Genomic DNA, 17,231 nt, shown 5'->3' with positions numbered 1-17,231 from the left:
CAACATATAACTAATACAATAAATTAATCATATGGTATGTTAAAAAAGAGATGCAAAAAACGTAGAGCAGGGTACAGGTGGAGGGATGCGAATTATCCTTTTAAAAAGAGGTGTTACAAAGACTTGCAAGCGAATGTTTACAGCATTATTCTTAACAGTTAAAACATGGAAACCCAAATGTCCATCGTTGGTGGATGGATAAACAAAATGTGGTATGTCTATCCAATGGAGTATTAGTCAACCACAAAAAGAAATGAAGTGCTAAGACATGCTACAACATGGATGAACCGCAAATGTATTAAGAGAAAGAAGCCAGTTAAAAAGACCACATATTATATGATTCCATTACATGAATGCTCAGGAAAGAACATCTACATAGCAGAAACTAGTTTAGTGGTTACCCAGGTCTGGAGATAGGGATAGAATTAACTGTAAATGGCATGAGGAACCTTACTGGGTGATGAAATCATTAAAAAACGGGATTGTGTTTGTGGTTGCTCAACTCAGCAAATGTGTTAAAAATCATTGCATTATACACTTAACACAGGTGAATTTATGATATGCAAACTATACCTCAAAAAAGTTGTTTAAGAAAACCATGTGTGTTAACACAGGCATGGCTGAGACTATGACAAATGAGTAAAAACTATAAGGAAGGGCATTAGGCATGCAAGTAGTTAGGGGAACTACACCATACGACAGGAACACTATATACAAAGCCTACAGCACAAGCACACCTGGTGTGTCTGCAGCACAGCAAAGGTGTGGCTAGAGCTGAATATTTTTAGATAGGAAGGTAGGAGATGAAGTGAGGGAATTAGTGAAGAATAAAGGATGGTGGTGATAGAAATCATGTAGAGCATTTTATGCCACTGGCTTTTACCATGAGCGTCCAAGAGAGGTATATGAAAGCTTTTACCATGAGCGTCCAAGAGAGGTATATGAAAGTTCTAGGCTGAGGAGTGATATGATCCGACTTGCATTTCAAAAGGATTATACAAGCCTTGCCAGTGTGGTTCAGTGGTTAAGTGTTCATCCATGAACCAGGAGGTCATGGTTCAATTCCTGGTCAGGGCATATGCCTGGGTTTCGAGCTTGATTCCCCAGTAGGGGGCGTGCAGGAGGCAACCAATCGATGATTCTCTCTCATCACTGATGTTTCTATCTCTCTCTCCCTCTCCCTTCCTCTCTCTGAAATCAATAAAAATATTTTTTTAAAGAAAGGATCATATAACTTAAAGAAACTATAAAAAGAAATTATAAAAGGCTCCATATAAACTAGCTACCTCCAGAGTTAACCTCACATATCCGACTGGGATACTAAAAGAGGTCTGGACACAGACAATAGGGTTGTGAAGGCCAGGGGAGGCGTGGCCTGGAAGAGGTAAATGGAGGGGGGAAAAGGAAATATATGTAATACTTTCAACAATAAAGATGTTAAAAAATAAAAAAGAAAGGGAAACTTGCCAGTGTCTCAAAATGTGGCCTATGAACCACCTGCATCAAAACCTGGTTTCTGAATACTTGGGGCTGGGGATGTGAAACTCCAAATTTTACAAATTTCCCAGGTGATAACTCTGAGAAACACAATGAACCAGATAAACATCAAGGTCCCTTTAAACTCTAAATTATAAGAACATATGTAGGCAACCTGAACCATGTCTATCTAAGGAAATGGCTAGGGCTTATTATAACTAGACTAGAGGCCCGGTGCATGAATTCGTGTATGGGTGGGGTCCAGCCGGCACGCCCCAATCAGGGCCAATTGGGGCCAGCCAGGGGAGGGGCCGCAGGAGGTTGGCTGGCTGGCCCCACCCCCATTGGGCTGGTTGGCCGGCCACAGTGTGCGTCATAGCGACCAGTTGTTCTGGTCATTCTGGTCTCTTGGCTTTTATATATATATAGATATCTGAATTGATTATTTTATTTTATTACAGATAAAGTGCATTTTTTCCCCATTTCCAAAAACCTTACCCAGTTATTTTTTTTCCCAGCATAAATTTCCATGTTCTCTCCATACTGGGGCTCTTCCAGCAATGTCTGGTATTCGAACATGAGGCGGGAGCTCTCACGGAGACGGCTGCATTGAAATTGGTGATATTGTTGCACAAGTTCCTTCACCACAAGTAAGAGACATTCGGGATTTGAGGGATTCCAGGAGGCAAGGTTCTGTAGAAGCCATAAATAAAAGGCCAGTTAAAAATGAATTCTCATACAAATCCAGCATACAGTAGCACATCGATATAGAGGGAAAGAATGACGAAATGCTAAGAGGAGCATACTCCTCTTAGTGATAAACTCAGAGCTGAAGTTAGAAAATTCTTTTCAGCTTGGCGATTTCTCCTGCCTTCTAAAAACCCTCGCAGAAAATCAAGAGAAATTCCATCATGAGTAGCCAGAAACAGTAAAGTGTAAAGCAGAGTAGTAATAAACAATAAACCTAAATATCCTAGAAGACTATAATTTTAGCTCTGGAAGACTTAATTTGTTTCTTACTCATTTATAATTTTATTTTTTTAATCTGCACCTAAATTCAGCATTATATGCTAATGGTATCAACTCAGATCCACAGACCATCTGTGATACCAGATATAAATAAATGTTCTGGTAAACACTAGAGCCCCACAGAAATATAAGCATAATGCTGATGGCTCAGCCTGAAAAGGAATGGAGTAGAGATGAGGGAAAATACAATTAGCAAATGCAAGATTCAGAGAAAAAAGAGGAAGAAAATGGCTTTGAGAGCTTTTGACCAGGAAAGGGGCTAGAAATGAGAGAAGAACTGATAAGTATATACTATTTTTAAGCTCACTTTCATTCATTCAACAACTATTTACCAAGTGCCTATTATGTATGTGCCACTGCTCTTGGCAGAGATGAGAACAAGCCAAACCCTTGCTCTCAAGGAGCTTACATTTTAGTGGCCAAAATAAACAACAAACAAACAAGGAAATATGTCAGATGGTGATAAATGCTACTCAGAAAAATAGAGCATGCGTCCCAGAAGCCTAATGAAGGAAGTACTTCAAGGAGAAAGAAGCAATCAGACTGGGTCAAATGATGTTGATAAGTAAGTTGAGACCTGAGAACTGACTGCTGGTTCTAGCGACACTCAGGTCAATCCTGTCCTCAACAAGTGCTACTTGCTGAAGTAGAGCTTGATTGCCGAGGGTTTAAGAGAGAATGGGCAGAATGCAACAGCGAACAGCTACACCGACAATGCAATCTGGTAACTAGAGGGGGTGTGGAGCTCAAGGGAAAGTTTTGCTCAGATATTTGTAGCCTAATGGAATGTTGGTGTGGAGAGGGGGTAAACGTGATGATGCAAGGTGGGGAAGCAGAATCCCAGGAGAGAATATAGTGAATAGGCAGCTAACCCTGGGATCTCATAGAGTGTTGACCTTGGCAATAAGCAGAGAATCCATCCAAAGGAAAAGGAGAAAAGTCAAACTAGATGAGTGGAAATGCAGGCAGGCCCTTCCATGTGGTGAGAGGAGCTGGTGGCGGTTCTCTCCGGAAAGCTGATATTATCTCCTGAAGCAGGAAGGAAGGTCATCAGCTGAGAGTGAGAAAGAAGGAGTGAATATTAGAAGTTTGAGAAGTGTGAAATAGTCATTTAGAAGAGTCATTCAGAAAAATAAATGGACTGAGGAAATTAAGAGGAATTCCACATAGCGCTAAAAGCTCCACTGAGGTTGGAGGTATGATTATTAAGTGAGACCAATTAGCATAAATTCCACTGTCTGGGTGCAATGTGGAATGGGAGGAATTTAAATTTAACAAAGGCTGAGATTTTGCCAGACAAGTACAATAGACAGAAAGAGGGACAAGAGATCTTAGAAAGTTTGCAAAACAATTATTGTAATTATGAACCATGCACTTTAAGTCAGGAAAAAGCCAAGTAAGTTCATAATGGAAGTGAGAGTTAGTGAAAAAGTGGTAGGACCTATAGCCCTGGTGAGCTGAAAAAATTGTTGGAGTTGAGATACTAAAAAGAATGAATTGGAAAGACAGGAGGTGTGGTCAAAAAATGGGACTTTGAAACTGAGATGATGGAGGTGATCTGTAACTGGTATTAACAAGGTCTGGCTAAGAGTGTGCCTGGCTAAGGTAGAGAGGAGGACAAGATCACTGAAGGAAAGGAAGTCAGGGACTGACTGAGAGGCCAGGGTGTTGAAAGGGTTATTTATATAAACATTAAATCACCTGAAACCATGGCAAGGGTAATAATGCAGAGTAACAACAAGCCATGTGCTAAAATCTTCAATGAAGGTCTATATAGATAACAACAACAAGGAAGGATTGGTGGGTCCTATAGTCTGAAGGCATGAATTTCAAAGCTGGGGCTGGGGGATTAGAGAAAACGAACTGACATTTTCCTTGGTAGCAGCATGGAAGAACACCTGCCACGCCTCCATATATTATTATATCATTTTATAGATGAAGAAAGTGAGGCAAAAAGTAGTTCAATATCTTATCCAAGGTCACAAAGCTATCAAACAATAAAGCTGGGTTTCTGACAAGCAATTTGACTCCACGTTCCTCTTTAAGCACTACACCAGATGTTCTTACACAGTTTTGTCTCAGGTACCTTTGACAGTCTTAAAAAGTATTCAGGGTCCTAGCTTCTGAATATATGAATTATATAATTAAATTTACTATAGTAAAATGAAAACTGAGAAATTAAAAACTTAATTATTAATTCATTTCTAAATAACAATCCTACATGTTAATATAAAAAAATTTTAATGAGATAACTATATTTCCTGAAAAAATAGTGAGAAACATGACATTGTTTTATATTCTTGCAAATCTCTATGTCTGGCTTTTTAAAAAGCTGGACTTCCCTATATGCTTTTACAAAACTCAATGTTGCAATATGTTGTTTTGGCTGAAGTATATAAAGAAAATCCAGCCTCACCTAACAGTACATTGAAAGAGAGGAGTATTTTTAATGGCCTTTCAAATAATTCTGGATATTCTTCTTTGATACTGCACCAAAACTCAACAGTGGTAGTTTCTTAAAGGTTAGCTGCAATGTGAAATCTGAAGGTATATTAATAAACATTTCATGTTCTTACATTAAATTCCATTTGTCTATCCTGCACTTTTAAAATTTATCAATTACAGTTGACATACAATATTGTATTAGTTTCAATCGTACAACATAGTGATTAGACATTTACATAACTTCCAAAGCGATCAACCCGACAAGTCTAGTACCTATCTGACACCATACATAATATTACTATACTAGTGGCCCGGTGCACGAAATTCGTGCACGGAGGAGGGGGTTCCCTCAGCCCAGCCTTCACCCTCTCCAATCGGACATCCCTCTCGCAATCTGGGACCGCTGGCTCCTAACCGCTCACATGCCTGCCTGCCTGATCGCCCCTAACTGCCTCTGCCTGTCGGCCTGATCACCCCTAACCTCTCTACCTGCCTGATCGCCCCCAACTGCCCTCCCCTGCTGGCCTGATCTCACCCCCAACTGCCCTCTCTGCCTCAGCCCCCACCACCATGGCTTTGTCTGGAAGGAAGTCAGACATCCAGAAGATGGCCAGTTGACCCGGTCTAATTAGCATATTACCCTTTTATTAGTATAGATTATTGAATATATATTCCCTGTGCTGTATTTTACATTCCCATGACTGTTTTTATAGCTGGCAATTTGTACTTCTTAATCTCTTCATTTTTTTCCACCCATCCCCCATCTGCAACCATCAGTTTGTTCTCTGTGTTTCTGAGTTTATTTTGTATTTTAGATAGATTCCACATATAAGTGAAATTATGTTATATTTGTCTTTCTCTGTCTGACTTATTTCATGTAGACTTTAAATGGATTTTACTCTTGTATGATTTTGTACCATCATGCATTGTTATTTAGATAATACTGATTCACTGAGTTATGCAGATCTTCCAAATGTTGACATGTTTCATTTACACAATATCAAAAAATCACATTCATTAATATCATTGACCAATCTCACCAGAAAAGTCTTCCATCAAAAGAAGACAAAAGTTAAAGAAATGCATCCTTTAAAGGGGTAATAATTACTCTGCTCTACAGAGTGTATGGATTTATAGGGACTAAATGGCAATGAGAAAATCATGAAATGTTCTTTTATTTATAGGAAAGATAGGTTTAAAGGGATATCTAAATTAAGACTTGATGAACAGAGAAAAACTTAGAGCTTCAGCATCATACAGTGATTGAAAGAGGCCTCTTGCTATGAAGTAATTTGATAGAGTACAAAGTCCTGTCCTCACTTTTGAGCTCCTCAAAATATAAATAGGATAATAACAACATAGTATAAAACAAAATGATCATTATGTAGTTTGGGATGCATTTTCTTCAGAGATCAATCAAACATTAATAAATAGAATACACAACATTCCATTTCTTGGTTAAGTATTCCTTTTAAGTCCTTGTTCCAGTAGAGAAACAAAAAGCTTTAGTTGCTTCATTAAAAAAAAAAAAAAAAAAGCTTTTGTAATTCAATCATTTCTCTTTAGCTCTTTGCAAGTTAAAGGCTATAATCTATACACACATACCAAAAAATATATATATATGAAAGCATATAAGCTGGCAAACATCTCTTACCAATTTGAATTCATTTCAATTGATTCAACCTAATTGTTAAATGCATAGTAAAGACAGGCCAGCCAGTCCCTTTCCATTAAAATACAATCTCCCAATACATGAAAATGCATCTGACCTCTTTGGCCATTAAATGCACACTTCCCTGGGAACTGACTTAGCTGAAAAACATCCTCATCAAGGGAGATACAGATCTGCTCAGTAAGATCAAATGTCCTCTACTATTGCTGCTACATAACTACTTTTACTTATTAGGTCATTTGTGGTTTGAACCACTTTGCCTAGAAGAAGAGACCACAGAAGATATACTAGATTTTGGTCACTTCCTAAGCCTAGAACACATTTTAAAAACAGGTCTAGCAATGCAGTATATTAGAGCTTTCACTATCTTGAGTAGGAGAGAGAGAAAAATGCCCAAAGCTTCTTCAGGAAAAGGGAGCAGGAGCATAAATTAAGTGTGAAAAACAGAAAAATAACTATTTCTCTATTCACAAAGCTCTTACTGTACTTTTTGGTACTGCATGAAAGAAGAAATTTGAAATGAGAATGGCTGTGAAGTAGGCATAGGGTTCATAATATATTAACAAAGAAAAGAGAATAGAAAAGAGATTTCAATAATGAGTAATGAAAAATACATTAAGAGAAAGTGATAGCCCTGGCCAGTTTGGCTCAGTGGATATAGCATTGGCCTACAGACTGAAGGGTTCCAGGTATATATATATAGAAAAATATCCACAAGTTAAGGATCAACAAAAAAAAAAGAGAGAAAGTGATAAAATAGACAAAAACAAAAGAATTAACTACTCTTATGAAACCTTATCCAGTCTCACTGAACACCTATGAAGCAGTTCAGGGAAGGTGTTATGCCAATTCTTTTTAAAGACTGCTTAACCTGAGGTAGAATAACTGCTGAGAGTTGTCTACATGACAACTGACAATGTAGAATGTAGACCTGCCAACCCTCCCCCCATTCAGTTTACTGAAGTATCATTTTCTAAACAAAGAATTGGCACCAGCCTCTGTGCAGTTACGACCTATCTCACGTCTCGTGATCATTCTGACTCCCACTTTGGCTTTCCTGTCCAGGATGCCTGACCTGAGGGATGCTCCTCTTCATGCGACCCCCAACCTTCCCACATTTCTCTCTCTTAAATACACTCCACCACACATTTTATATCCCCTAATTAATAACCCCACGAACTTTAAAAAGCCCAACCAATTCTCAACTCCTTTTTGAGCTTCCTTATTGTCAGCAACATGGAGAGGGATAATGTTCTCAGACGCCTAGCTCACCCCAATTCATGTCTCACTTATTCAAAACATGGCTTCTCAGCCATGCTGAAGCAAATTCATGTTCAAGGACACCAATAAATGAAAATGTTGGGAAACATGTGCTAGGTTCATATCTATGGGGTGATGAAGAAGGAAAATAAGCAACTTAACAAATGAGTTCTAGAACCATCACTGCCTAATACTGGAGGGGAAATCTTCTACAGGGTAAATAAGTTCTTCTAAAAAATGAAAGCTTATAGCCCGACCAGTGTTGCTCAGTGGTTGAGCATCAACCTATGAACCAGGAGGTCACAGTTCGATTCCCAGTCAGTGCACATGCCTGGGTTGCAGGCTTGATCCCCAGTGTGGAGGCAGCTGATCAATGATTCTCTCTCATCATTGATCCCTCTCCCTTCCTCTCTGAAATCAATAAAAAAAATTTTTTTAATTAAAGCTTATATAAGAGTTTTCAATTAATTAAAGGATAAAGTACAGAAATAAATTAGAAATATTACTAAAAATTATATGGTAATAATTTCCCAATATATACATATATTAAATCAAAATGTGTACATCCTCCAGGGATTACAAGAGGGAAAGGGGTGGGGGAGGTAGGAGAGGGTGGAAGGGAAGGAGACTTGACTTTGGATCCATGCACAGATGATGTATTATAGAAATGTACATATGAAACCAAATAAATTCAATACAATTTTTTTAAAAAAAATGTGTACATCCTAAACTAATATAATGTCAATTATATCTCAGGCAATCGGGACCTGCTGGCCAGGGGGAGGAGCTAACCGCCACCACAGCGGGTTGTGGGCGGGCCAACTGGGGCCTGCAGGACGGAGGGAAGGGACCCTGGAGGTTGGCCGCCGCCCCACGGAGGGAGCCAGCCCTCGGCCCCCCTGGGAAAAGGGCCGCATCTTCTGCCACCCACCCCCAGTTTCGCGTCCCAGCCCTGGGGCCCAGCCCCAATCAAGCAATGGGGGCCTGCCGGCTTGGGGGAAAGACCCGGAGGTTGGCTGGCAGGTCCCATCGGCGATCGGGGCCTGCGGACTGAGGGCAGCTCCTGCATTGAGTGTCTGACCCCTGGTGGTCAGTGCACGTCATAGCAACCAGTTGTTCCGGTCGTTCCTTCATAACGGTAGCTTAGGCTTTTATATATATAGGTGTTTCTTTTGAAGAATCCTTTTTTCAAAAATCATTCTCAATATCCCGTAGAAATCCTATTTCTAGAACTCTAAGAAAACAACAAAAATAAGGGGGGCTCACGGACAAAATATATACAAACAGTCATTTATAATGAAATCCAAATAACCTAAATGCCTGATAAGAAATAGTTGGAAAAACTATTAAGTCACTTAAAAAAATAATATGGAGCCAATATGTTTACAAATACTGTGTAATAGTGTAGAAAGTACTTTTGTTAAAATATTAAATGAAGGCAGATAAAAAAAAGCAACTGTATGATCTTTGATTATCCCCATCCCTTCCCAACCCTCCACAGCATAAATCATCTATGCATACAAAAATTACTAGAAGAAATGTTAACAATGGATGTCTATGATTGAGAGTTATTTAGAAGAGGTTTTTCCCTTCTATATTTTCTCTTTTTTCCAAAATTTCCAAGTATATGTTTATACATACATATGTATAAGTATATATGTGCACATATATAGGCACATACTTTCATAATGGAAAATATAAATTTTTAAAAATAGAATAGCATACTTCAGATACTTCATTTCAAACTGTTTCTCAGTCTCCAAGTTTAAGAAATTCCACTTGCCATTTACATATTTTATGAAGTCAGGCTTCAATTGTGTCTTCAGATCAACAAAATGTTAGCCAATTCCACAGCCTTCTGGAGAACAAATCTTGCATCATTTAACCCTAAGTAAATATGCTTCAAGTAACCTTGAACTCACTGTTTCTTAAATTCCAAGCTTCACAGAACATTTCCAGAAAGCTAATGCAATATGCTAGAATGTAATGGTCACAGTTGTAGGAATTTATTATGTTTTTCTCAACCAAAACTCTTTTGTGTTACAGTCCTCTGAATGGAAATCTTAGGAAATGACCACTGGCATTTTACACTTCTAACAGAACTGTAACTAGACAGCATGGATTTTTTTTATAGCATGAATTTTTTAAATGTCACTTCATCTGAAGAATACAAAAGATAACAAAAGTCAATTTGCTATTCGTCATATTTGTAAGAGGACCAAGTATTAATAGAAATTTACACTCTAGGGCAGAGTTGTATATGTATAACTCCTCTAATATGTCATCTAAAATAATTTAAGTGAAATCATCTTAAACATTTTTCATATTTCCTTAAAATATAGCACCTTCTTAACTTCTTGAAATACAGTTAATATCACATGAATTTGGGGGTAGATGAGAGGAAAGTTGGATTAGGAGAAACTAACTTTGGGACTACACAGAGCAAATCTACTCCCACCTCCATATAAATATATATATATCACAGCACTCCCTATAGCATAAAAATAAGTATAAATAGCATATCCTTTATAGTTATAGTTAACTTATAGTTAATGTTTGGGGATTTTATTTTTGAGAAGATTCAACTATTTTTTAAAATGGGGTACATGGAAGGGGAGAGAACATTATAGTTGTATTCTGCTTCACAACAATTTGTAGGGTACTCATAGAAATAAATTTTGGTAGGGCAAAAAATTAAATAGGGTCATTTTGTAATCCTCAGTGGCTTTTTTGTTGTTGTTGTTGTTATTAATCCTCACCCGAGGATATTTTTCCATTAATTTTTAGAGAGAATGGAAGGGAGAGGGAGAGACAGAAAGAGAGAAACATCAATGTGAGAGAAACACATCTATTGGTTGCTTCCCATACATGCCCCAACCAGGGCCGGGAATCGAGCCTGCAGCCTAGGTATGCACCCTTGACGGAAATCGAACCCAGGACCCTTCAGTCCTTGGGCCGATATTCTGTCCATTACGCCAAACCAGCTAGGACCTCAGGGGCTTTATTTAAAAATATTCTAATAATTTTCTTCATCTTTATAAGCAGAGCCTACTGTTGCAATGATGTTTGAATTTGTTAATTTCAATGTTTGAACACTCAGTGGATTCTGGGAAACTCAAAAGCTAATTCAAAGCTAATTCTGACAGCCAAAACAATAACTTAGGAGACAACCAATCAAAGGTCATTTCTGGGATTAATATGAGCTAGTAAAGGTATACCTACTTAGGAACTGTGTCTGACAAGTAAATTGAATGTACTCTGATGAAATGTGGTATTTTGTGACCTGTGTTCAGTGGCTACTGTTGGTGCCTGGAGTAATCTGAGTAGAAGTCACTCCAGACCTCTTAAACCTGCTTTAACTACAACACCTCTGCCACTCTTTGTTTTGGTTTGGTTTGGTCTGGCCTGGATCTTGGTTTTGTTGAAGTTTTACCTAAGATGTCATTTGAAAAAAAAATTTTTTTTGAACAAATGTATGTCTAATACAAAGTGAATACTTCAGTGAAATCTTATGCTCCTTCTCTCCTTCCAATCTGTGACCATCTTCACCTTGATATCAGAAGCTATGCTAAGAAGAATCCAGAATCATAAAATAGCCTGGAGGGCCTTTAAGATGTGCTGAAATTTTCTCTAGTTTTTAAAACATTTGCCCCAAGTCACCAAATTAGTCTACAAATGCACAGTACATGTTTTGAGTAAAGGGATTTGTCTCCTTAAATCATACATATCTTGTCAATAAGTAAAGTGGAACTGGCATCTCCTCAAAAAACCTAGTGTGTTTGGGGCAGCCAAGGAAGCTTCTGGCTGTGGTTCTGCCACAGCTTTCTCTAGAGCTCTCCAAGGTTCTGAGCTGCCTGTCAACCAGCCAACTTCCCTGGATTTTTGTAAAGAATTGTTGTAACCTAGGATCTTTCTAAAAGGACTTTATTATTGCCTTGCCAGGATACTGGTTACTAATGGCAATGTGATCCTGATTCTATATCAATACAGAGATGACAATTACATATCCTTGAGAAGAATAAAGGTAGTGTCTTGGGAAAACTATACAAATACCGTCTGGCCGGAGTGGCTCAGTGGTTGAGCATTGACCTATGAACCAGGAGATCACAGAACAATTCCTGATCAGGGCACATGCCCAGGTTTCAAGCTTGATCCCAGGGTGTGCAAGAGGCAGCCAATCCATGATTCTCTCTCATCATTGATGTTTTTCTATCTCTCTCTCCCTCTCCCTTCCTCTCTCTGAAATCAATTAAAATACACACACATACACACACACACACACACACACACACACCTCAGTAGCTGAAAAAATCACTTTTCCATGTGATTTTATGATAGAAGTGACAGACTCATAACATAAATAAAGCAAAATAGGGAACCTTAAATCTGAATTTTTTGAAATGTCATTCAGTAGGCAACCTCACCCACAGTTGCTAGGTAAACAAAACTTCTAATTAACAGAGGAGTTCTGGGGAATCTTCAAATACCTACCAAAAGATGACCTACTGGGGCATCACCCCAGAATTTCTCTATCATCCCAGTTTTGCGCTAGGGTTTCAGAATCATTGGAATTGGTGTCAGAATCATTGGAATTGGTACACTTAACTTATTTAATTTCTTCCACAGGAGGTATACTTTTTAAAAAATATATTTTTATTATTGATATTACAGATATCTCCAACTTCCCCCTTCTCTTCCCCCCCCCTTCTTAGGCCCTACCCACCCACCCCCAGGTCTTCACTACCTTATTACCCATGTCCATGGGCTATGCATATAAGTATTTAAATTCTTTGGTTTATCTCTTCTTATCCCCCCAACCCCACATTGAGGTATGTCAGTCTGTTCTTAATCTAAAATATACAAAAGTATCTCCAAATTATGCCTTTGCCTCCATTTTAAAAAATCAAAAAACTGTATTATCCCATCTTCAGAAGTGGCTGTAAGATTACCTTTCAGTTCCTCTTAAAGTGAAAAGCACACAGCTAGCTCCATGTCATGTTGAACTGCCACTTTAAATAGGTCTCAAGGATCACACAGCGTGCTAACTTCCACTTCTTTCTTTGGAATTAGGGGTAAGTAGATGGGAGGAAACAAGGTGGGAGGAAGCAGGGGAAGGAAGGAACCTCAAACCACACCTCTTGGTCCAGCCTTCCTTGCTTATTGAGGAGGAAGAAAGACAGCAGATACCTCTCTATCTTGGAAACCTCTCAAGTGGACCAAGTCTGAGAAGAAAGGAAATGCGATCCACAGAACATTTCTAGTCTTTCTTCTCTTAACAGTATAACTAACCTCTTGGAGAATAGAAATGGTATTTTTCCACAATGTGTATAAAATAACTAAGACTGGGAACACTAAAATCACTAATATTTAAGCATGAATATAGAAGAAAACGGTGGATTGAGTTATTATTCAATAGTGTTATTCAACTCTTTGGAGAATGCTAAATTGAATAATAACTAAATCCACTCTATTTCTCCTGTATAATGTTATCTTTATCCACACAACTTTAAGATACTATTTTTTTAAAAATCAAATCTATTTGAGGTTAAAATGCTTATATTTTATACCTATTATTTCTCAGAAAAAAATAAAATATTACTATTTTGGATAAAATGCCAGAGTAGACTAAAATTTTATTTAAAACCCCTATACAGCCCTGGCCAATGTTGCTCAGTAGATCAAGTATTGGCCCATGCACCGAAGGGTTTGATTCCCAATCAAGGGCATGTACCTGGGTTGCAGGTTCAAAAAGAAATGGCAATCTACCCTGATATCTGGTCCTGATCTGGTCCTGCAAGAGGCAACCAATCGATGTGTCTCTCTCACATCGATGTTTCTTTCTCTTTCTCTCTCTTCTCTCTCCCTTCCACTCTCTCTAAAAATCAATGGAAAAAATATCCTCAGGTGAGAATAGCAACAACAAAATAAAAGCCCTATACATTAAAAGGGTAATTCTGCCTATACAACAAAGTGTCTTTTAAAAAATTGAAACTGAAACTTAAATTCCTTTAAGCTGAGCATGCATTGAATTTACCAAGATCCCAACAATTACCCCCTTGTGGTTCCAGATTAGATGTGGCTCCAAAAACAGTTGCTGCTATTTATCTGAATCACTGATGCCACACACCTTCTCAATCAATGCTACTCAACCTCTGAGAATACAAAGCAACGTTGCAATGGTAGAAAAGAAATTAGTAGCCCGCTGGCGTGGCTCAGTGATTGAGCGTTGACCTATGAACCAGGAGGTCAGGGTTCGATTCCCAGTCAGGGCCCCTGCCCAGATTCGGGCTGGATCCCCAGTGTGGGGTGTGCAGGAGGCAGCCAATCAATAATTCTCTTTCATCATTGATGCTTCTATCTTTCTCTCCCTCTCCTTTCCTCTCTGAAATCAATAAAAATGTTTTTAAAAAGAAATTAGCAAATATGATTTCTAATTTAATTCAAATTGTTTTTCCTGTGGATGTATTTAAATTGTCCAGGTTGCTCGAATATTATCCAGGGATGTGATTTTGAAGGAGACAGCTTGTTACTGGTTTTTCTGGCTGTACTACAAGAAACAACAGTGTGAGCTTATTTTAAGTTAATGTGTGCTTCTGTGTTTCTTTACAAGATATTAACTGCAATCGTTTAGTTAAAGCAAACACTTTGTTCAGGCTTGACTTTTCATAAAAAATGTCTTTAAAACTTAGAAGGTTAAGAGTCCCAATTTCTGCCTATAGACTTTTAAGCTTGCAGCAAATTATTTAAATATGATGAAAGATAGTTCTCATTTAGTGATCTCTGCTACCAGCAGAGTGTTTTTCAGCTATAGGTGTGTCACATCAAAAGAGTCCTATCCATTCTCCTATATCAAACGAACAACTTTCTTCCTGCCTCGGTCAGGCCCAGATCTCAGGGTAGATGCTCATTTCTTCTCAACTACCATAATAAAAAAGAGACCCACAGAAACAAGACAGAGAACAAGAGCTCCAACCAAGTTGTTAGTTTTAAATAGAGAAACACCTATTTAAAACTACTCTGACACCTGGTTTCTGATCCCTGCCCTAAATGATTTCCCTAGCTAGACTTGGCCCCTGGGCCACCCTGCACAACTGCTTCTCCTTACCTTAACTTAGCTTCTCCTTACCTTAACTTTGCTAGACCTTCTTTTTAGTCAATATGCCAGTCTTGGGCCTTCCTGGCCAGTGATCTTAAAGCCACCAATGTTTTAGTAACACAATTTGTGTATAAATAATTAGAAGAAACTCCAACTGAAAAGGAAGCTACCCCAAGCTCTTCCTGTTATACCAGCCACATGCAGCTACAAGAGCAAGAAAGAAAAGCCACACAAAGTAGGCCATCAACTAAAGCAGTGGTTCTCAACCTTTTGGCCCTTTAAATACAGTTTCTCATGTTGTGACCCAACCATAAAATTATTTTCGTCGCTACTTCATAACTTTAATGTTGCTACTGTTATGAATCGTAATGTAAATATCTGATATGCAGGATGGTCTTAGGCGACCCCTGTGAAAGGGTCGTTCGACCGCCAAAGGGGTCGTGACCCACAGGTTGAGAACCGCTGAACTAAAGGAAAGGACAGACACAAAATTCTGGAGTAGTAAGAGCTCTCAGCATCCCTATCGCTCCCCATAAAAACTCTACCTCCCACTCCTTGGGCAGAGGAAACTGAAGAAAAAATGAACAAATTGACTATATCAAACTAAAAAGTTTTTGTACAGCATAGGAAACTATCAACAAAATGAAGAGACAACCTACTGAATGGGAGAACATATTTGCCGATACATCTGATAAGGGGTTAATATCCAAATTGTATAAAGAACTTATAAAACTCAACACCAAAAATAAATAAATAAACAATCCAATTTAAAAATGGGCAAAGGACCTGAATAGACACTTCTCCAAAGAGGACATACAGATGGCCAACAGACATATGAAAAGATGCTCAATGTTACTAATCATCAGAGAAATTCTAGTTAAAACCACAATGAGATATCACCTCACAGCTATCAGAATGGCAATCATCAATAAATCAACAAACAACAAGTGTTGGCGAGGATATAGAGAAAAGGGAACCTTCATGCACTGTTAGTGGGAATGCTGATTGGTGCAGCTACTGTGGAAAGCAGAATGGAGATACCTCAAAAAATTAAAAATGGAACTGCCTTATGACCCAGTGATTCCACTTCTGGGAATTTATCCAAAGAAACCCAAAACATTAGTTCAAAAGAATATATGCACCTCTACATTCATTGCAGTGTTATTTACAATAGCCAAGATTTGGAAGCAGCCCAAGTGTCCATCAGTAGATATGTGGATAAAAACAACTATGGTACATTTACAGAATTGACTACTACTCGGCTGTAATAAAAGAAGAAAAATTTACCCTTTGTGACAGCATGGATGGATCTAGAGAACATTATGCTAAGTGAAATAAGCCAATCAGAGAAAGACAAGTACCATATAATTTCATTCATATGTGGAATCTAATGAACAAAGTGAACTAGCAAGCAAGATAGAGACAGACTCATAGATAGAGAGCAGGCAGCAAGCAGTGGCTGGGAGGGTGGAGGGATTGAGCAAAAAGAAAGAAAGAAAGAACTCATGGACATGGACAACAGTGATTGCAGGGGGAAAAGAGGGAGTAGAGATGGAGGGGAGTATGGGGGGAATAAGCGGTGACAGGGAAAAATAAAATAAAGATGAGAAAAAAACAAACTCTACCTCCCAGCCCCAGGTCCATATAATGGTCTTGGCCTAAACCCACATGTAGTACATCTATGGTTTGATGTCCATTTTCCTCCTCTGGAACACACACCCAGAATTCCTTGGGAAAACCACCCTTCCCCATTCTCAGGCATAGGTTTGGGGTAAAAACTTCCCTTCAAGCTCCTTAGGTTCTGACTGCCTAAACGCAGTGGTCGGCAAACTGCGGCTCGCGAGCCACATGCGGCTCTTTGGACCCTTGAGTGTGACTCTTCCACAAAATACCGACTTCTGCGCATGGGTCACGAAGTTTCAATCGCACTGTACAATGCGCGCCCGCTCTTTCTTTTTGTGGAAGAGAACACTCAGGGGCCAAAGAGCCGCATGTTCCTTATTCACAAGGGAAGGGGCTTGAGCTGCTGGGCGAATATGGAGACTAAGAACAAAGGCAACACAGTGGGAGGCCGAGCCAAGAAGAAATAGAAACTAGGTCCTTAATGACATTATTTCAGCCACTGGACCAACCATTATCTCAACTCTTCTTTAAATTCTGTAAGCCAAAAAATTCGCCTGATAGTTTGAGCCAGTTTCTATCAGGGTTTCTATCACTTTAATAAAAGAAAAAATAAAGGCGAGGAAAAACGGG

At 38.8% G+C, this 17,231-nt stretch overlaps 1 protein-coding gene across 2 annotated transcripts in view; it reads right to left on the bottom strand.

Annotated features, from left to right (window-relative positions):
- BABAM2 (BRISC and BRCA1 A complex member 2) overlaps positions 1-17,231 on the bottom strand; it is a 333,554-nt gene that overhangs the window by 232,918 nt on the left and 83,405 nt on the right. The window contains exon 5 of one of the 2 annotated variants that reach the window (XM_006099849.3): positions 1,975-2,169. The exons of the other annotated variant lie outside the window; for it this stretch is intronic. Coding sequence (XP_006099911.1) covers positions 1,975-2,169 — 195 coding nt within the window. The remainder of the gene's footprint in view (positions 1-1,974; positions 2,170-17,231) is intronic. 2 annotated transcript variants of the gene reach the window in all.

Source organism: Myotis lucifugus, unplaced genomic scaffold (assembly GCF_000147115.1).
Source record: "Myotis lucifugus unplaced genomic scaffold, Myoluc2.0 scaffold_285, whole genome shotgun sequence".
In the NCBI taxonomy this organism is placed as follows: domain Eukaryota; kingdom Metazoa; phylum Chordata; class Mammalia; order Chiroptera; family Vespertilionidae; genus Myotis; species Myotis lucifugus.
Note: the sequence above shows the minus strand (reverse complement) of the source record. Positions and strands in the feature narration are given on the sequence as shown.